Here is a 22,720-nt window from a genome sequence, read left to right on the forward strand (position 1 = left end):
TTTTTATTGAATTGCTTATTTTGGCAAGAATTACATCTTAATTCATAGTGTATATTGTTTTCTTAAAGTAAGAATGCATCATTTCACACAAAACAAGACATTACTCTTCAAAATTTTCATCACTTTGTTAGAGACTCTCAATGTCTTTGGGGAATAGTCATTTTAGAGTATTTTAGAATAGTGCTTTTGGGTCATTTTGTGCTCAGACAGGCCCTACCTTCCTTCCAGGACAACCCTCTTTCCTCCTTTCTTTTCTAATTTTTTGCCTCATATCTAATTTTGCTGTGTAGCACAGATTTTTTTTGGTTGAGGACAAAACCCCAAAGAAGAGCCATGTGAACTCTGGCCTCATGGAGCTTCCTTTTTGGTGCTGGAGAAAGACCAAGATGCGGGAACAGACAAACAAAATAAATTATAGATCATGATAAAATATATGAAAGACGCAGAGAAGAAGACAAGGCAGGAAGAAGGAAAGGGAATAAGGGGTGACTTCTTCTAATTAGGTGGATACAACCTGCTTATCTGCGGGGCTGATATTTAAGTGGAGTAATGTAGGTAAGGAAAGGTGTGGAGGAGAATTCCGGCCCTTGGCTTGTCCTCAGTTGAAAAGGTGCTTGCCATATGCAAGGAACTTAAAGAAGTCCAGGCGGCAGGAGGGTGAATGGAAGAGTGAACAAAATGAGGCTAGAGAAGAGCACAGGATTAAGTACAAAGGCATCATTTCACACACAAAAAGACATTGCTCTGTGTGTGTGTGCATGTGTGTGTATGTATGTATGTGTGTGTGTGTGTGTGTGAGACAGATCTTGTGTGTGTTTTAAGTTAGTGGAGGCAAAGGAGCTCTTCCACTGTTGGAGCCACACTGTTGGAATTTTCTTCAAAAACTGTCGCTAGCAGTGCCACAGGCCAGGCTCAAGCCAAAGACTTCAACATTGTATCAGTTATAAAGCTGGACCAGGCAAAGGACCATCCTTCGAATCTCGGGAATTGAGCACAGTACACATTTATTTCTTTCTCACAGAGGAGATCAGAGCAGCTGCCACCGTGTCTTGGCTCAGTGTTCCATGCTGCTTCTGTCTGGGACATGTACTTCCATGACTGCCATGGCAAGGGAGGGGGATCGTGGAGAATCATCTCCCTAAGCTTCACTCAGAAGTGACGTTCTGTGCTCCCACTCATGTGTCCTTGGCCTAAGGAAGCCTCAGGACACACTCAATTTCACAGCAGAGGAGTAGTAGGTCAATCTTCCCACATGCTTCAAAGAAAAAGAGAACTGGAAATACTTGTGAAAAGTCATAATATCTCCCATTTGAGCCTCATAACAGCCCCAAACCTAGTTCACTATTATCTTAATCTTCCCAGTGAGAGACAGAAGCACAGGCTGTTTAAATTACCTGAAGGCTCACAGTCTGAAGTCAAATCTAGGCATTCTGGCTGAAGATACCCACTCTTAACCTGTAGTCTATTCAGCCTCTCATATTGGTGATTCTTCAGGTTTAATGGCAAAAAGGAAAGGAGTGGACAAAAGCTTACTAGACTCTGAAGAACTCCCAGAGATTCTTTTTCAGTTGTCTGAGCTGAGAAATAGATTATTTGCCTTTTTTTTCCCAACCAAGCATATCAGGTCATCTGTGGGTCTCAGCTTGAGAAACACCATTTTGAGATCTTTCTAATTGTGTGGTAAAGAATGGGTTGGAGGAGATCCTAGCAGATGAGAACACATCAGTGACAGGGATAGACGATGAGGACCATCTAAACCAGTGGGAGCAACATGGCTTATGAATGAATCAACTAGAAGTGGAGACTTGGAATGTACCTAGATTACCCGGCTCTTGAGCATAAAATGACAGGGTGCATGGAGATAAATCGACCCCGTAGGGAATTTTGAATTTGGGGCAGGGAGGTTGGAGAGTTCCGTTTAAGAGATAAGCTCAGTATGAGGTGTTAAATAGGCAAGTTGGAGCTTGGTAGAGAAATCGGGGGGAAGATTAATAAAGCAGTCATGAGTGTGTGGGTAGAATTTAAAGGCTAAAGACCATAGGGTGGAGGTGGGATGAGTGTGATCATGGGGGTAGGGAGATTTCTCACTTTCTACACTTCCTTTTTCACTTTTGTTTACACAAATTCTCTAACTTGGTTATTCATACTTTTTATTAAGTATATTTAAGTGTATCTCTGAACCATATATTTTACAAGCTGCAGTTGTGTTGAACCAGTTGCTAACCCCTGAATGCATGCTCTGTCATGTTCCTGTGCCTTTGTCATGCTTTTTCTTCTGCAGGAAAGCCCTTCTCTGCCCCACCTCATTTAATGGCGCACTTAGACCCACTCTCAACTTTCAAGACTCTCCTGAGGTTCCCCTTCCTGTGTGATGCCTTTCCTAAGCCCCACCATGATCACTCAGACCACCATGACACCAGACTTTCCCTCTCTAGCTAATTCTTTAACCTCGTGCTCCCATCTAGTGTGCATTCTTTAACACATCTGAGAAATGCTCAGAGTGTGCTTGTTGCTTGACAGCTGTTCCATAAAGTACTATTAGTAGAATACTACTAAGCATCTCATCCTAGAATATTTTCATCCATAATCTGAGCCAGATCATATACTCTGCTTCTACTAAGCACAATTTTCTCTATAGGTATAAATTTGGGAGACAGGAAAAATGTCTCGAAGTAAATGATCAGCTTCTATAGAAGCTTGCAAATTCATAGCTGTTAAATGTTTCAGAATGTGAAGGAAGCATTTTAATCTTGTCTTCCCAGAAATTTATTCACTCATGTGTTCACAGATTCATCTGTCACTCCATGCCTACTTGTATCCACCCACCAAACTTTTAATAAAACCCAATGTTGGTTCAGTCATGTCTTGGGATTCTGGAGAAGAATAGAAAAATATAATGTCATAGGAGTTCCTAACTTTCTACTCCAAGTTGAAGCAGGGAAAATAGCTTGGACCAGATACTGGAAGATTTTCTATTCCATACTAAATGTTCAGATTTCTACCTGAAGGCAACATGAAGTCAGTGCATATTTTTAAGCAGACAAGTAACCGGATTCTAGTCATTATTTGGAAGAACAACTTTGATTGGAATACAAGATAGGGTTAGAAAAAAATTAATGAAGATCTCTGCTAGCTTCTATTTTGGGCACTTCATATTAAGTTGATTTTCACATATTAAGGTAAGTATTCACTTTATCACAAATATTGGGATATGGAAAGGAAGTAACATCTCAGTTTACACACATGCACAGAAGAGGCAAAGCAGTAATTTTAATTCTTTTTTGTTTGTTTCCAAAGTTTTTGAGCCCTTCTCTCTATATACTATGCTGCCTGCTACCATGGTTCAGTAGATGAGGGTCTATACCTCAGCAGTGCAGTGGTGGGGCAAGAGGAAGAGTCAGTTTTCAGGACTGTCGAGGAAAAATTATGGGAAGGATTTGGTGATTGATACAGAGTAACGGGATATGGAATAGAAAGTAAGAATGGTTTCAAGATTTCAAATTTGGGAGATTGGGTGAAAGATAACTTCACTAAATGAGATGGAAATTTGACCAGGAGGAGAGAATTATTTTAGAATGGAGTATTAGCTATGAGGTTTTTCTGCTTTTTGCAGAGTAAGTGCATTATTAGCAGAGAGAGAGAGACTTAAAAAAAAAAAAAAGCAAGATGGAATGATTTGAGATGACTCATTTAGGCTGTGACATCCAGTCAGGGCTTATTCCCTCTGGACCTGTCCCTACCAAGAAGGGTTGCTCAAATGCAGAATGGAGGTTTCCAAGGTCTGAATCAAAATATTTAGTTTAAAAAGAAATCATAACTTTTCATTCTAATTTGATCTGGCATTGGAACACTGGTGAAAAGTGTATATTTTTGCTAGACAAACTCAGAGTTTAGAGAATTCCTTTCCTCACAAAGTCCTGGTTCTTCTACACTCTTTAGAATGACTATATTACCAGTAATTAAGTAAATGAATATACATGCAATAATTTTTATATTATTTGCTTAAATAATATTAGAAATTTGGGTGATAAAACATTTAAATATATTATTAAATGAAAAAAGCAAGTTTCAGGAGAGTATGTATATTTATTTATAATTTTGTTCATATTTCCATATTGAAAATTCTGGTTGAATAAACTCCAAATACTTAATAGTGGTTACCTACTGATTTGGGGATTGTGTAAGACTTTTACTTTTTAAAGTATTTATCTCCCTTAAATATTAATATTTAATACTTTATATTGTTTGAAAAATATTTTGCAAAAAGTGTGTGTTCTCAGAAGCTCAACACTACTGGAAAATCACAAAAGATTTTAGAATAAAATCCTACTTTACAAAAAAAAATCTATTAACTTTATATCATCATAATTAATGATGCACAGAATAAATGAAGAAAAATGATCACTGATATTTTGCAAAATAAATGTTCATTTTAAAAGCAGTATAAAAGGGGATATATATAGTACCAAGAGTGGTAGGAGGATTTGCTTATTTGGGTAGCATTTATAAATGCATAAATGCTGCTAGTGGTTTGATTTCTCTCTGTATCCTACTATGCAATGAAAAACACATGCTGACATGGGTAACAATATTTCACTGTTTGTTTCTTTGTTTCATTTCATTTCATTTTATTGATTAAAAATATCCATGACCAATCTAGTAAAATCCTACTTTGTTAGCCTAACTTAAAAGACATTTTATAATGGAATCCAGAGCAGTAAAAATATTTTCTAAGCTCTAAAATGAACTCTGTATGGTAACAAAGCAAAAATAAGAGTGAGACAGAAAAAAGAATTATAATTACTGAAGACATTTATCTCTGTTTTTCAGTGTTCTGTCATCTGGCTCAAATTCAGTGAATCCTGATAAAATTGCACCCTGATTATGCTTTAAAAATTATGTCATAAAAATCATTAATTGGCTCAGCTTTCACCATGAAAATCATTAATGTTCAGATATGCTCAATTACTGAGTAGACGTTGAAGAGAATTTAGTTTTTCAACAATTCATGTGTTTTCACTTTACCTGTCTTATTTTCATATGCACATTTACAATATGCTTTGAACTGAGAAGTCTGGTGCCCAAAAGGATTGGACTTCACAAAGTTCTTTTTATGAATATTCCAGTATCAGATTTGGATACCACAAGAGAAGTCCTGCTAACTAAATCTCCAATGTCTCTGGCTGCCTGCTGGTATTCTTGGAGTCTGGCTGCAGGTCTTATCTTTGCTTCCACTCTCAAGTATGAGTAAGTCTTATCAAATAGCAGGAGGCCACAACTCTGGAGATTGGGAGCAACAAAAAAGCTAGAACAGTGGATACAGTTCAAAAGCTAGCTGTGCAGGTAGCCATGGCAGTTTGCTGGTATCTTGGGGGAAGTTTACTTTTCTTCTCCTGAAACAGCTACCCATTGTCCATTTCTGCAAATGCTTTCTGAAGGAATTGGGTGGATACTGCATACTGAAGATAGCTTTTAAGGATGGGGAGTGATAAAAGTGACCATTAACTTAGCAGCCCATTCATCCAGCAGCTTGGCAGCGTGGAAATACGCTGATGGTTTCTGCTGTCACATGTCTAGACAGCTCAACAGAGACATTCTGGGTACCAGGAAGATTGTAGTTTGTACATAATTTCTGAATCTGAATATTATGAACTCTTTAAAAATAGATTCTATGTCTATCAAAGCAGGTGTTGCCTGCTGTGGGCTCAGATGTGTTTAGAAGTATTCACCTGATTTATTGCTTGCTAAGGACCTCTATTAGCTTGAAGCTGCTGTCCCTACATTCTTTCCTTAACTTAGTGAAAGCCTGGATTCTCACCTCTCTAACTCAGGTATCAGCAAAGAGACACTCATGTTCAAGTCACAGAGAATTTTATATTGGTTGCTCTGCCTGAGAATGTCTAGCTACCGCCGATTTTGGGGGGAGGATGCAAATTAGATTCTTTCCCCAGATGTCTACATGCCAAGTTCTCAACAGTGAAACTGGTAATATGGCCTCTTAATGAAGAGAGTTGAGACGTGTAGTGTTGCCATACCTGCTTTTTTTCCCATCTGACACTGTGTGCAGAAGAATTCCAGATCTTGCAAGAGGGTAGAGCCATAAGACAGAAAGTGTTTTATTAGCTTTTTTGTTGTCATAACCAAAAGACCTGACAAAACAATTTAAAGAAGAAGAAGTTAATTTTGATTCAGGTTTCAGAGATTCATTCCACGGTCAGCAAACTCCATAACTCTGGGGGCAGAACTTCATGGTGGAAGAAAGCAGCTCAGAAAATGGCAACCAGAAAAGAGGGAGGGTGGGAGGAAGGCAGAGAGAGAGAGAGAGAGAGAGAGAGAGAGAGAGAGAGGCACTCTGTTCACCAGAAACAAAACATAACCCCCAAAGGCATGCTCTCAGTGACCACCTCCTCCATCCACACTACCTGCCTACAGTTACCATCCAGTTAATACACATCAGTAAATTAATCTATGGATTAGGTTAAACTCTCATAATCTAATCATTTTACCTCCAAACATTTTTGTATTGTCTCACATATGAGTTTTGGGGGACACCTCGTATCTAAATTATAACATTCCACCTCTGGGGCCCCAAAGCTCATGCCTATCTCCTAATGCAAAATATATTTAGCCCATTTCTAAGGGTCCCCATAGTCTTAACAGTTCCAGCATTGCCCAAAAGTCCAAGACCAAAATCTCAGCTGAGACTCAAGGCAAACTCCTAGCTGTGAACCCCTGTAAAGTTCAAAAGCAAGTTACATAAATCTAATACATAATGACACAGAGTGAACATTTCCATTCCAAAACGGAGATATAGGAACACAGAAGGAAAGGATGGGTCCAAAGAAAGACTGGAAGTCAGCTAGGCAAACAAGTTGTGTAGCTTCATCTCCAGCGTCTAGGGTACATGGTATTGTGATGTTTTGTCCAAAGAGCTTGTGTAGCTCTGCCCAGCCTTGCTGGATGCAGACCAAGGGGCCTCTCTTGGCTCATCGTTCATCAATTCCTACAGCTTTTCTCAGCAGATGTTCCCTATTATTGGTATCTCTTAGGGGGTCTCCACTGCAATTTTGGCTTGCTCCTCACTTCCTCATGCATCACCCTCTCAGGGGGCAGTCCTCAGGGACTCCAACACTGCTATACTTTGGCTACACTTTGAAATCTCAGTGGAAGCCTCCATGACCCCTGAAGTCCAGAATCCTGCAAGCCTGCACGCCCAGTTGATGCCAAGGTCTGCCACCATCTTAAGCACAAATTAATCACAATTATGACCCCACTTTTAGGTACTAACTTCTGTTTTAGTTTGCCTTTTCATTGCTGTGACCAAAAGGCCCGATGAGAACAACTTAAAGGTGGAAAGTTTATTTTAGTTCAGGTTGCAGAGGTTCAATCCTCAGTTAACCCACTCGGTATCTCTAGACCTAAAGTGAGGTAGAATATCATGGTGGAAGAGTATGGTGGAGGAAAACAACTCAGAACAAGGCAACCAGGAAGGAAGGGGGGGCGGAAGGAGAGAGAAAGAGAGTGTTCTCGTCAGAAATAAAACAAAAGCCCCAAAGAGACCCCCTAGTGACTTACTTCCTCCAGCAACATTCTGTCTGCCTACTGTTGCCACTTAGACCCTACAAACCACAAAAAGATGAAGTCTACTAACATCCAGAATGAGCTTGAAATTCACTGTAACTGAGACCCCCATCCCTGGCCAACACTTTGTTCGAAGCTTTTCAGAAGATTCAGCTAACCCACTCCCAGACTCCTCACCCATAGAAACTGGGAAACAATATGTGTTGTTTTAATCTGCTAAGTTCGAGATTTGTTAGTAGCATGACTCATATACTGAATATGGCAAATTCAGGGTGGAGAATAAATGTAATATGCATTTTGAATTTCTGACCTGTGCGAATGACAAAGAAAAAGTGATAGAAAAACAGGTTGAATTTTATATGCAACATGTTATTTGACAAACTGAGAAGATTATCAACTGAGATATCTTTTGCACCTTCTACACTCAAATGAATAGAATTCCGTGTCTTTGAGGAATCTCTCTAAAGGCTGAAAGTATGTCTCACTAACCCTGCATTCCCTGTGTACTTGTGCATAGAACTTGTGCATAGAATAGGCCCAGGAGATGTATGCTGAGTTGGGACTTACAGCACTGATAGTTTTTTTTTTTTTTTTTTTGGTCACGATAAGACATACACACAGAGTTATTTAAAGTTGCACTGTCAAACACATCTTCATATCACACCAATAAGGAACTGATAATATTCATATATCACACTGGGGTGTAAAAGTTCAGATCTAGGAATGTCCCCTGAAAAGAACATGTGTTAGACAATGCATCAATGTTCAGAGGTGAGAAGACTGGATTGTAAGAACTATAATCTTGTCAGTAGATTAATCATTCATTTGAATTAATGAGTTGAATGGAGTACTAGTTGGGGCTATGTAGGTAGGTTGGGGGCATGGCTGGAGGAAGTAGATCATCTGTTTGGTTCCCTTTCTCTCTGCTTCTTAGCTGGAGTGAGCTCAACAGCTCACACCCTTCTCCCCTGGTGTTCTGCCTCACCTCCGGCCCAGAGCAAAGGGGTCAGCGGACTATGGACTGAGACCTCTGTAACTGTGAGTCTAAAAACAAACTCTTCCTTCTCTAGTTGTTCTTGTCAGGCATTTTGGTCACAGAGATGCAAAGCTGCCTAACACATGGGGTAAATGGATGAGGTTGTGTCTTAAGGGCTTTGACTGCCCCAAGGATTAAAATTCAGTATCATCGCACCTCTTGCTTAAGCACAGCACACTAAGGCATTTCTTTGGGGTAAGTCTGGTTTAAACCCCTTGTTTGGGTACTTCCCTTAGGTAGGGATTCAATATATGTCCATTATCTTCCTTGTTTTATCCTCTTTTTTTAATATATATTTTTTAGTTGTAGATGGACACAATACCTTTATTTTATTTGTTTATTTTTTGTGATGCTGGGGATCAAACCCAGTGCCTCATGCATGCTAGGCAAGCACTCTACCACTGAGCCACAACTCCAGCCCCTTATTTCACCCTCTTGTTATCTGGGGTGAGGGAGCTCCACGTGAGTGTCCCACAGGCCAGTTAAAGGATGAAAGTGGATCAACCTGGAGCTATCCTGACTCCTCCTTCTCATTCTTTTCCATTTATCAGAAACCCTACAGGTTCTAAATTAAAAACAGACTCTAACCTCTTTCCTCCACTTCCACTGCTACCACCTGGGCCCAAGATGATTTCTCTTTCACTCCTGGCTAGTGTCTCTACTTCTGCTCTTGTTTCCCTACAGTCAATATCCAGTACTTCAGCCATGATGATCTTCTAAAAGGTAAGCCACTTCATGTCACTCCTTTCAAAACTCCAGAGATTTTACATTTATAGGATCCTCCTTACCTCTCTAAACTCTATACCTATTAGTCACTTCCTGGCTTACTGTTTGTCACACTGGTGTCCATGGAGTTCTCCAAAATATCTGCATGACTCAAATTCTCCTCTCCCAGATATTCTTCCCTAAAGCTTTTGCTTAGCTGCCACCCTATATTGTAATATGGCTTACTCTCAGCATTTCTGATGCTCTTTAACCCTCTTTTCCTCATTGCACTTTGGAAAACTTACATATAAAAATATTGCCTGGGGTGATAGTGCATGCCTGTAATCCCGGCTGCTCAGGAAGCTGAGGCAGGAGGACCCTAAGTTCCAAGCCAACTTGGGTAGCTTAGTGAAAACTTGTCTCAAAATGAAGGATAAAAAGAGCTGACAATGGAGCTCAGTGACAGAGCTTCCTGGAGTTCACTCCCAGTACAAACAAAACAAAACAAATCCCACTCCTTCTGGCCCCTTTCCACTACTTCTATGCTGGAATACCTCCGTTTAACCCTGTGGAATGTTAATGCACACAACACAAGCAGAGGTTTGAAATATCTAGAACAATTAGTTCTGGGGCTCATGGATTAGACCTAGACCCAAGCTTTAGCATGGAGGTAAGCCCAGAACCTAGTGGAAATCAGTGAAGCTCCATCTATGTTGCACACATGGACACTAAAATAAGTGCAGAAAAGAACCCCAAATTATTATTTTAGGGTGGTGTTATGCATGAATTTTGTGTTAGTAGCTATCTCGCCCTTGACAACTACTATATAACTTGTATATCGCTTTATATTTATATAAAGTACATATCGTCTATTACTTGCCTTCCTTTACTGGAATGTAGCTCCATGAAAACATACAATTTTGCTTTATTTACATATGTATCTCAAGCATCTAGGATTCTATGACATGTTATTTGCATGACTGAATGAAATACAGCAGCTGATCCCTTGTTAATACAGACTGGAAGAGTTGGCTGCTTAATCCAAGGTTTAAGCTACTAGAAAAGTGTCTCAAGAATACACATATTCACATTTCTCCCATAATTTCCTGGCTCTGCACACATACCATGCTGGTAATGGTGCACTAATAGTAAAAATAACTGGTAATATCCTTCTAACAAGCTATACCAATATTGTATTTGGACTATGTGAATTTGGCAAAAAATAAACACAGATGCTTTATCCTCAAAATGTCCTCTAAATAGTCAGACTCCTTTTAGTGTTGTGATTGCTAAAGAAGATGCCAAATTGCATCATAATTTCAAAGTGTTGATTCTAATGGATTTAGTACAGGCTGATGAGGGGGAGATCTGTAACATCAACTTATAAAGCACAGGTGTTCTACCAGGAATAGAATGGCCTTCTAGCAGACACTGTGCAATGTTTTAATAGGTATTAACTTTGGAATTGAAGTGTGAGGGCAGTGAAAGCAGAGTTAAGTCTTGAAGTAAAGATTTGTTTGAAATCAAAGAGGCCCTCATGGCCCAAGTGGCACTGTTACAAATCTGTCTCTTCAGAGGCCCTATTATTCTGTCTTCATGTGGAAAACATATCCTAAACCTTCCTGGCAGGTAGCCTAATGAAAATTGGCCCTCAGGTGGCGCTGACCATCTGTTTTACTGGTAGCCCATCTCAGATTTACATTCTTCCAAGGTGAAGCCCTGAGTGGAGGTGATGCTGCAAAACTACTCAATTCTCTTTATTTTAGATGTTTTGGGCAGAGTAGGAGAAATATCATTTCTCTGCAAGAGCTTGTATTTAAGTTGAAATGAGGTCTTGATGTCTGTCTTGGAAAGCTCATACCATCTTAAATAGGGTTCCATCCAATTCAAACTCCACTTTGTAGAACTTGGCAGCAGAATCACTCCAGGGGCTCCAGCTTTGCAGATTTAGATCCTGCTACCTGTTCCACGGTTGAGGGCTGGTTAGCCAGTATAGACCTGGACATTAAATGTTGTTCTTAGCCGAACATGGTTAGCCCTCTTTTCCAGAAGGTAAGAAAACAAATCAGTCAACTGCAGCATACAAAAAAGATGAGGCACATGCATAGTGACAGTATCAGTATTTTGCTTGGAAGAAATTAGTAATAGAAACTATAGCAGGAATCTGGTAACTACAATTTACATTGCATTTTTTTAAACCTCCTTTATTCCCATTAACTCTTACAAGTAAAACAAAATTCTACTCTCTTATCCCTTTTTTTTAAAAAAAAATATTTTTTATTAGTGCATTACACTTGGCAGTGTTTCTTCCCTACCAACACAAATCTCTGGGCTTCATAGTCCAATTTATCTAAACCAAAGAGACTTCCTTATTAACCTCACCAATCATACTTCTTAGTAGACATCTTGTTAATTTGGAGTAGAAAATAGGATAGGAAATAACGAAAGTCTGGGCAAAGGATGGTTGCAAATATCTCCTCCTGCCAAATCCTGATTGAACCCCTGAGATATTCAGTGCTTGGTGACAAGGACTGACTCTGGCAACAGGTGTGCCCATTCAGGAGGTATTAGTGAGTTGCCCCCTGCGTCAACACAGGTGTGGGAAGGATATGGTCAGTGTCTCCCACGTGGCCCTGTCTGCTGGGGTGGAAGCAGTGTGACTCTTCAGGACTCTGGTAGAGGAGTCAGACTAGCAGGAAGATGCAATAAGTCAATAGTTACAATGATTATTGTTGTCCCATAGCATGGCACATGCATTCCTAAAAATCCCTGCATAATGAAAGTTTGCCTGCCAAAAATATAAGGGCCATGGGAAAAATGGAGTTGAGGCAGAAAACTAAACACTTGTAGTCTTGTGACACCCCGAGTCTAAACACAAATTTCTAATAAAGGGATACTACAGCACATGTTGAATGAGCTTTTAACACATGAAGTTTTCTGGATGGAAGTGTCCATAGTGAAGGGTTGTGGCTTTTGAGTTGAGGGAGCCCCATATGAGCTATGGGGAATTTCCAGCTATGTTGGATGATCATAGTTTTTTTAATGAAGTGACAGGAAGATGGATGTAACCTATTGTCCTGTTTTTAATTTATTTGAACTGGCTTAAAACAGAAACCCAGCTTTTATTGCTTTAAGTATTCCCCATTAAAAAAGTCTGGCCCCAAATTTGTCTGTAAGACACAAAGTGATCTCTTCCTGTATGAGGTTAGTAGTTATTTCCAACCCTCTGAAAGTGATTTTCAGTTGTCAGTTCTCTGGAGAGGAGGTGATTATTGGGAAGTTAATATTAATCTCATTTCTTTTGTTTTAAGTGTTGTTTCCTATGATGATCAGCATGATCATTAACATCACATTTTCTCTTGTATCAAAACTTTGCAAACGCTGAGAGTTGGAATACAGCAAGTTAAATCAGATAGTGCACTTGGGTAAAATGGATAATATCAGGTATATTTTATTCTTCCCAGACCATTATGCTCAGCAGAATGGCATTTCTCATGTTTACTTGACATTAACCAATAATGCAACACACTTACCTGATAAACAATTGCTTATGAAAAAATGACTTCATCATATAATTTGTGGAAAAATTAGGATTTATTTTTCTGTAAGAATTTATTACTTGAAAAAAATGTTCTGGCCAGGCATGGTGGCATGCCTATAATCCTAGTGACTCAGGAGGCTGAGGTAGGAGGATCACAAATTTGAAGCCAGCCTCAGCTACTTAGAGACCACATCTCAAAATAAAAATAAAAAAGGCTGTGGGTGTAGCTTAGTGGTTAAGAGCACCCCTAGGTTCAATCCTCAGTACTGGAAGCAAAGAAGCTCTCTTCTGTTTCTTCATTTTACTTTGGTAGGAACTGCTTTTCTAGTGGTCCAGTTTCTTCCTCCCTCAGGTGAGCTGATTCTTATTTGGCTATTGTGGTTGTATTTCCCAGGGTATGTAATTATTAGGATGTTTTACCACTTTACCTCAGTGACCATGCCGAGTTAATTTGTGTTAGCTGTTTCTGTAACAAAATACTTAACATAACCAATTTATAAAAAGGAAAAGTATATTTTGGCTCAGTTTTGAAGGTTTCAGTCCTTGGTCTTTAGCCCTGATGCTTTTGGACTTGGGGCAAGAAGCATGTGGTAGAGCAAAGCTGCTCACTTCCTGACTAGAATGCAAGAGAGATGAAGAGGATCTGGGGTCCCACTCTCATGTTCCAGGGCATGCTCCCAATAAGTGGAAGACCCCTGCTAGGTTCTACTTCTTAATGTTTCCACCACCTCCCAATAGCACTACGCTGAGGCCCAAGCCTCTAACCGGAGGATCTAGGACATTCTGGATCTAAACTATACTACTTTCTGTGTGCCTAATTTTAAATAGGGGGAAAAAAAAAACCTGTATGTCTGTTATATGGCTGATGTAGAGATTAAATAAACTAACTCATATGACATAGCTGTTTCTGGTACACAGCAGGTGCTTCTTACTCCACAATAGACTATATGCTCTTTGGTAGGGAATGGAGATATGAGGGACGTATGTGGTTTCTGTTTTCCCAGTGCCTAGCACTGTGCCTGGCATTATAGCAGCAGTCAGTATGTTTGCTGAATAAATCAGAAAGTCACTCCTTGATTGGTAAGATAGGGCAAGAGAAGGAAAAACCACAAAAATGCCACCATAAAAATGCACTGACATCTTAATTTCTACAGAGGATATTCTTCTAGGGATATTTACCCCAGCACTCCAATCTAAGTGTCCAGCATGGAGGTGAAAAGAACTAACAGAGGGAATATGGAGAACAGTGCAGAGTTGGCAAACACAACACAGGTATGGCAGGGAGAGTTCTAGGGAGTAGACAGGCATTCTGTTATCTTGGAGTCACAAAACCAAAAGGCTATCTGGGACACAGAAAAAGATGACAGTCTGCCGTACTGAGCTGACAGGATGAGCTTAGCTGGACGGGAGGATAGACAGAATAGCCAATAAAGGAAAAGCAAAGGAGGCGCTTCTTCGTGGGGCACAAGAAGAGTGTTCTAGAACTTGAGAAAATCCAGAGATGGGCATTGTTTTGGTACTTCCTACCAGGAAGCAGTTTTATTTCAATCATTACATAATGAAACAATTCATAAAATAACGAGTCTTAGTGCAGTTTCCTGAAGCAGTTGTTTCACTGTTCTAAGGCAGAGAAACTTATCAGGAAGAAGCCTAAATCACTTCACTGTAATTTTCCTTCTCCTAGATCCGATAATCTTCAGGCCTGAAAGACATTAAAAAAAAAAAAAAATCAACATTCATTTCTTCATGGATTGTTATTTTTTCTAACTAAGGAAGGGAGATTATTTCTCCAATTTACAATGAAAGCAACGATTCATTGAAAAATTCTACAAATATTGCATCTAAATATATGGTTAAAAAACACTAAAGCCAAAACATCACAAAATAGAAAATTTAAGTGACAATCTGAAGTTCTTTTGAAAACACATGGTCAACTTGTGCCTATGTATATATATATATAGTTACTGAATAATTTACAACCTCTGCTCCACTTTTGAACAGTTTCTCATTAAACTCTTCTCACTGTAATCTTCAGGAGTTTAAAATCACATAAAAAATAGATTTGCCATACAAATGCAGATTTTAAATGTGCAATTTCCCTATTTATATTATTTTATCATTTGCTAGATTTAATTTTCATTATGATACATAAACAACATGAATATCTAAACACCAGGCCTTTGATATTTTTACAAATGTATAATTGATTTTCCCTCATTTATGTACTTACAGTAAAGTATATAAGTGTTATATACTTTATAATAGAAACCTGAGAGTCACTTCCTTCAGAACACATTAAAACAAGGAAAATTAGGAAAGTGTTAAATCTAACAATAGATAAAACAAAGAACAGAATCATAACAGAGAAAAGGAAGAATAAGAAATTATAAACTGTCCCCAAATTTAAAGTGTTCTGTTGTCTTTCAGTTGGGTATTTGTAGTTACTAAGCTCTCATAGAATTTTCTGAAGGAGAACAGTAACATTTACATTAAATAGATATTTTTGAAACAACTATAAAAATATCTTAATTTGAGCTCTTTTAAAAAGTAGATATACTGTTTGCCCTGAAATGACTTATCTATTCCATTTCCACATTTATAGTACATTTTCTTAAATGGAATACTCATAAGCTATCAGATAGCCCAGCTAAGAAGACCACTGTCTACTGGCTCAGTAAAAAAGCTATATTAATTTGAAATTGTTTTATTGTTAAGCTGAGGACCACAGGCACTGATCTGGGAAGTGAGCCAGGTATGCTTTACCATATCAGCCATCTATAACAACAAGAGATAACTGCAGCGTTTTGTCACTGTATTTTTGAAATCTCTTTCCAAATGTAAAAACTGCAACCAAAGTCTGAGAAATGAAAATGGGATAGGATAGCTAAAAGTGGCCCCAATGTGTACCCATTTAACCTTTGCTATTTGACTCAATACAACGAAAGCAGCTCCTAGTTAAATGACACCAGTACATTTGAAGAAGCAATTTATTCTTTTATCCAGCTGGTTCACATAATTACAAAGGAGCTGGTGGTGATGCAACTGGAAAGAAATCTTCTGAGTTAATTTCCCATAAGAAATCTCTGCAATTCCACTCAATAAAATTAAATGTGTTTGGTCAGTCACTAGTTGTTTCCACAACAGAGGTTAATTTCTTAAGTCAAAATGAAATGATGATACCACCTTTTAGTAGAATTTAGAAGCAGAATTAGAAATGTGGAAGAAGTGTGTAATCTGCTAGATAAGGGCATGTGGATACTGACCCCAAGGCAAGTGGAGCTGGATGAAGCCTTGATTTGTTACAAGCAGATATTTTTTTTTTTTTAAGAGGAAGTGAGGGGGATGGAGATGAGGGTTCTGTTAGGGCTATGGCAGTAGTGAGTGAGAAGAAAGGTCAGGTTCAGAATTTTGGAAGCAGAGAGCAACAGTTGGTCTACAGGGTGGGTGGAAAGGGGGAGGGGGGGAAAGGCCAGGGAGGTGAGGGAAGAAGGAGCTACTAGAAGGTAAGGATTCAAAGACAATTACTAATTTTCAGCTTGAAGAACTCAGTGAATGGCTGTGCTATTTTTCAGGATAGGGGACAGGATTGATTTTGAGCATGATGGAATCTGGACATAGTAAGCAGCTAGAAATTTGAGTTTGACATTTAAGAGAACTATGACAGGGAGGAATAAATCTCTAACAGATTCCTTGTCTTCCATCTCACTTCTCCATATCATGTGACTTTGCTTTAAACTGTCAAAGGCCCTCTCTTGTCTTAGCACAGTTCAACTTCTCCAGAATTAAACATATAATCCGTGACATGGCCTCAGCTAACCTCTCTGAGTCATTCTTATTATATCCTGTCTTTCTGCACCCCAGTCCCTCCACACTGCCTGCTATTTCACAGATAAAAACCTCCACAGTGCTGGATTTGACTCGGGTACTTGAAATGTCCTCTGCTTGGAATCTCTTATCTTTTCTCTGCTGGCAAACTTGACTAGTCATCTTTCAAAATTCACCCCAAAGGTTACATCTTCTGGCAAGCTCTTCCCTACTTTCCCTCTCTAAGCCAGGCAGGCCTCCTTTGTCTGTGATTCCCAGAAAATTTCTTGTGTACTTCTACCACAGTGTTTCTTAAATTATACTTGCTTTTACTTACTTGTGCCGAATGTTTATTAGGTGTCACGAAGTGTAGCAACTACTTCAGGTTAATTATTTTACTTTATCCTCACAACCACTTTGAAAGAAAGACATTGCTATTAAACTGACTTTGCACTGACAAAACTGAGGCTGAGTGGCTCAGTAATTTGTTAATGATACAGAGCTAGGAAGAAGATGGCAGGGATTTGATGGCAGATCATGTGATTCCAGTGCTTGCAAGGGCCATTTTATTCCATTTGACTCCTATTAGGCTGCCAGTTCCTTTGGTGACAGAGTACCATCATGATTGATCTTACATTCCCAGCAACAAGCATAGTGCTTGGCAGAGTGTGGATGCCTGGTAACCTGTCATGCTGCATAGCTACTGCCTTTGTTATGCCACTTTGTTTACAAATCCATCCTTTCCTCTTCCTCCTGACACATAATCAGGTTTTTTTTTTTCTGATAATTAGCTTGCTCTCAAGGAGAGGATGGGGGGTGGACAGTGTCATGGCCATTGGACTAGATTCTAGACACTAGTATGGCTAGAAACATCCTTTCGTAGTGGAGGCAATTAACAACATCATATGACTTCAGAAGGTTCCCATGTGGGGAAAAGAGGTTTGCACTAAAAATGACTCTATTTTTCTGTTTCAAACACAAAAGTAAGCACACATAAAACTTATTTGCACTGCTTACTCCCTTCCACTAAAAGAAGAAAACCTATGATAATATAAAAAAGTGATGGAAGAGCTATTTTCTTTGATGTTTCTCAAACTTGAGTGGGCACAGAGATCAAGTAAAAACGTATCTCTGATTTCATTTGTTCTGCAGCAGGTTCATAGTTCTGTATTCCTAACATGTTCCACACGACAAAATGCTGGTTCATGTCCCTCACTCTCTAGCAAGGGTTAAGCTCGGACAGAGCTCCTTGGTGACAGAAGGAAACAATTTCTTGACAAAGTTTGAAAATAAAATAAGCACTTCAGAAAGTCAATTTTTAACACTCTGTTGTGCCTAACAGAAGGCAACAGGCTTCCTCAGCTAGAGGTGACTCCATTTGAGATAAAGTATCTTTCCTGGCTCTTTACTAACAGAGGACTACATTCACAGACAGTATTGTGTTTTTCTGATACAATACATATCTTAGTGATAATAACCTATAATAAGGCTGGCTACTGAAATTTCTTTGGTGTCCATCATCAAAGAGAGATTAAATTGTAGTCTAAGTACCTTTAATATCAAGTAAATTTCACTATATTTAGGTTCTTTAAAAGATGGGGACCCCTGTGGTAAATAAGTAACTAGAATTGAATTATCAGATTATCTTCCTTACATATCTATCCTATTCTGTCCTGAAATCTGCCTAATCTCTTTATAACATTAAGTAATTTTTAAGGCAAAAAATCTGGCATCCATTGTGCTGCTTTTCATCTGCTTAAATATCTGAAACTTTACTAAAATGACTTGAATTTCTGCCAGAGGGATGATAGGTGAATTTGTATTCTACTTTTGTCCTAATTCTCTGTAACTCTTTCAATGGAAATAACCAATTATCAACTTTTAAAAGGCATTATGCAATGTTAATGTATTTGTTAATGGTAATAGCATTCTTAAAGTGATCTTAGGTAATCTTTGGAGAGAGATTTCAAATCCTTTACAGAAAGCTAATGCCTACTTATTTTTATGGGTTTGATGAAAATCATAAAAATTTACTCCTCAGCAGAAATACAGGTTGTATTTTAACAAAATTACCATGATCTTTCTTTAGATATGTAATATAAAGTATCCAAATTTATATATATCAGTTGCATTAGAGCAGACTATTAAGCAAAAATTGTACCTTAGCTGAAGTTATTAAGAAAGTGTTAAAAAGGCAGCAAAGACCAAAATATAAATATAAACTATAACAATTAATTAAAAATCAATTTCTATCTTTTACAGAGAATTTGATTCCATCTATTTGTTCAGGCATTCTTTCATTCAACACATATTTATTGAGTGGTCCGGTGCTGCTATGGCTACAGGAGTAGAGTAGTGTCAGGAGAAAGAGAGTTTCCTAACAGAGAGATATTAATATGTAATATATATAATATATAATATAGCTATAACATATAATAGATTTTATACAATTCATTAATTATATGCACACAGATATTTTGACCTTTGAAGAAAAAGGTAAAAGTTTCCACTTTCATGTGTACTTAGGATATACTTGGAAGATTTTTGAATCTTCCAAGAATGATCGAACATAAGATTTTCTTTAATTCATTTTCTGTATTTTTCATAGCTAGCAAATGTTCCATAGCAACAATCTATTTGGCCAATAATATTCATCACCAACAGAAAATTGCCTTTAAACAACATAATTTTTTAAAAAATTACTTTTTTTGAATGAGGAAATACATCAAAAGGGCCTGTCTGAGCCATAGAAAATATTCTAGTTTCCTTGAAATCGCTCTTAACTGTTCAAATCACACCACATCTTATGTAATTGTTTTGTAGGGTAAATCCTTTATCACACATGTCTCTATGCAAAACATCATCTGACACCTATTAAATAAATAGGCACACTGCAGAAATGCACAGATTCAAATTTAGAATACGGAAATGATAGAGGTCAACACATTTATATTATTCTGAAAATGGCATCATTTTTAAAAAGAATCTTTTGACTTCAAAAAAACTTTAAGAGATTATAGTGGATATTGTATACTGGTGGAAAGAATGTATGTAGTTTGCAAATACAAGGAAACAAGATTATTTAGCACAATGTTTATACTACAGTTAAATTAGTGACAATATATTAGTCCTAACATAATTTATTTTCTAAAAAAAAAGCATTCATATCTCAGTTGTAAATCTAAGAAACTGGGCATAACTTAAGTTTAATAAATCTCAAAAATATTTTCTTCTCCCTTAGTTCTGGTCTTTGTTAGTATAATAGTTATTCTAGACACCATTTAAAAGACTACAATAAAATCTGAACAGTGACATAGTCTGAAAAAACAATAAAAAGTCAGTTTAATTGAGTTTTAAGTCACTTCTATTGCACAGACAGAATACGTAGAATAAACCATTCCAGGCAGTCTGGTACAGCACATGGTTCTTAAATGTGTTAGCTGGACAGGGAAGAGTAAATTTCAGTGATGGCACTTTATACACATTTCCATCGGGCACTCAGCTTTCTCATACCCTGATCACACTGTGCTTTAAAACAATCTAAAATCACATGATTGTTTATCATGTTTAAAATTCAAATTATGTTTTTTAATTAAATTGAAAAGGAAGTGCCATTACATTCAATTATCACTTTTAAAAATCAGAATCTATATTGGCTAGGGCTTGTAAATAATCTGTTTTTTGTTGTTTTAAATAGATTCCTTTTTTTTATTTTAACAACCAGTCTTGACCTGTTCATATCAAAGAACACTACTACTTAGAATACCTAATTTGAGCAAACTCAGCAGCACTGGAAATACTGAGGTCTATGGCTTAAGCCAATGCTGAGCTGGTTGAAATGGATGGGAAAGTTGGAAAGTAACCTTGTTCCCTAAGTCCAGCTAATAACTTCTGACTGTAAAGAGCAGCAAATTAAGTTAAATCTTCTGGGAAAATGCCACATGACTAGACTAGCATAAAATTATGGAAAATCTTAAAGCTGTCCAGACCCCAGCTCCTTATGGGATTGGAAAAGGTAAAAATCCTTCCTTACTGTGTTTTAACTCTCTGATCTAAAGCACTCTTTCTAAAGACATAGGTACAATTTTTTGCTCAGCATCACTTAAAACTTTGAGGATTAATAGCTTTCATATTAGGGGAGCATACACTACCTTAAGTCCTTATTCTCTTCTAGAGCTGCAGACTGAAGAATGCTCAACAGTGCCCTTTTCTAGGGTTACAGTTCTCAGCTGCTGGAGCCCTGCTTTCCTTTTACCTAGCTGGATGGAGTGCCTATTGAACTCTAATCCTAATCCTAACCACTGGAAAGAAAATTACAGAGCCAGTCATGGCCATCCTCACACCTTCATCTTTTCCACCCATCTCTCCTTTGCAGGCACACTTCTGTAACACACTCTGTAAAAAGTAAACACCAGGAATATGGATTTTCATTATAAATATGTATTTTCAAACATTCATTAATATTGAAACTTTTCACATTTAAGTTTCTCTATAAAGGTTGAGAGTTTTGCTTAAAATAAAGCATTACTGAATTAATGAGTAAGAAATCATAATGAGAAGCAATTTGAGATTTCCCATCTATGTAGATTTTCCTAAGAAAAAAATCTCACCTCATAATTTCATAAAAATTGGAAATAAAAAATTTAAATAACCTGTTATTTTTAGTCTACATAATAAATTTGATTACAGTGATAGCATTATAATTTTCATGATAGTTGGAGTTCTGTAATGTGTTGGCAAAATTGCAACAGTTATGGGGATAATTATGATAGTATTAAAATGAGTTATCCATTTAAAAGTTAACAGTTTCAGGCAGGTGAACTATTATGAAAGGACAGCCCTATTGGTTTTCCTTTCCTTTCATAAAAAGAAATTCTAAGTGCAATCTCCATATCACCACTTACTCATGGAAAACACACATCTGCTCTGTACCACCAAGAGAAATAAGATATTTCATAACATTTTCTTGCAAAATTCATATATTCATGAAGTGTAAAAAATACTAATATGCCAAATATATATTCACTAACTGAAGAAGTGAGATGAATGGCCAATACTACCCATATAGGAAAATAGCTTTTAAAGAAATTATTTATAATTTTGTCATAAATATCTGTTCCATTCTTTGTTTTTCCCCATTACTTTAAAAATGACTGCACAATTAATAACTAGCAAAAGAAAATACAACATATGTTAAAATTAGAGCTGTAAATATACAAGCTTTGTCAGTGACTTAAAATTATTTAAATTCCCAACTATGGTAGGTTTTAATTAAAACAATTCTATTAGTCATCTACAGGACTCAAAGCTTAGCCTGACAATTATTACTGTTGTTCAAAAGTTTCTAACCTCTAATAGAAAAGTCAATGAGCTTTCCTTTTACCAAAAGTTAACAAAAGTACCAATGATGATGTATACATTTATATTATAAATATATTTTAAGTTTTATTGCTAAGGAATAAAAAACAAAAGCAAGCTATTTTTGTGTCTGTTTACTTGTGGTGAAATTCAGGTATATGTGTTCCAGTCAAGTCTCTGCAGATTCATCATCAGATTTATGTTGAATAAATTCCAGTTAGTACATTCCAAAGGAAGATTATATTTTTGGCTTAGCTATTTTGGGTGGAGCAAAAGCATATTTTAAGTAGGTTCCTCCAGAAGGAGAAACTATATTTCTTCCTGTAAAGGCAAGCCTTCCAATAATGAGAAATTCCATTTCCAATGCACTGAATGGCCTGGTGTATCAGATATTTTAATTCTAATTCTAAAGTATAAGACCTTTAGGAAATAATAAAACAATGAAGGTGATATGGTCCAGTAAGTTGCTAACCACATTGTGTCTACTGAAATTAAATTTATTAAAATTACATTCAATAAAAAGTTCAGTTCCTCACTCACGCCAGCCATGGTACAAGTGCTCAGGAGCCACATGTGGCCAGTAACTCTATATGAAGTTCAGCTATAAAGCTTTCTTATTGCAGAAAGTGCAACTAAATAGTCTTGAACTGAAAGATCATCTATTTCTTAGACAAGGTTTTTGGTGAACCAAAAAT

General features: G+C 37.5%; 1 protein-coding gene across 1 annotated transcript in view; it reads right to left on the reverse strand.

Annotated features, from left to right (window-relative positions):
• Window positions 1-14,371: 14,371 nt before the first annotated feature.
• Window positions 14,372-22,720, reverse strand: part of Mrpl13 (mitochondrial ribosomal protein L13) — a 37,711-nt gene continuing 29,362 nt past the window's right edge. The window contains exon 7 of the mRNA XM_046464939.2: window positions 14,372-14,565. Within this exon, the coding sequence (XP_046320895.1) occupies window positions 14,544-14,565 (22 nt within the window). The 3' untranslated portion in view covers window positions 14,372-14,543. The remainder of the gene's footprint in view (window positions 14,566-22,720) is intronic.

Source organism: Marmota monax, unplaced genomic scaffold (assembly GCF_021218885.2).
Source record: "Marmota monax isolate L192 unplaced genomic scaffold, Marmota_monax_Labrador192_F-V1.1 WCK01_AAM20220418_F8-fsc00003, whole genome shotgun sequence".
Classification (NCBI taxonomy): Eukaryota; Metazoa; Chordata; class Mammalia; order Rodentia; family Sciuridae; genus Marmota; species Marmota monax.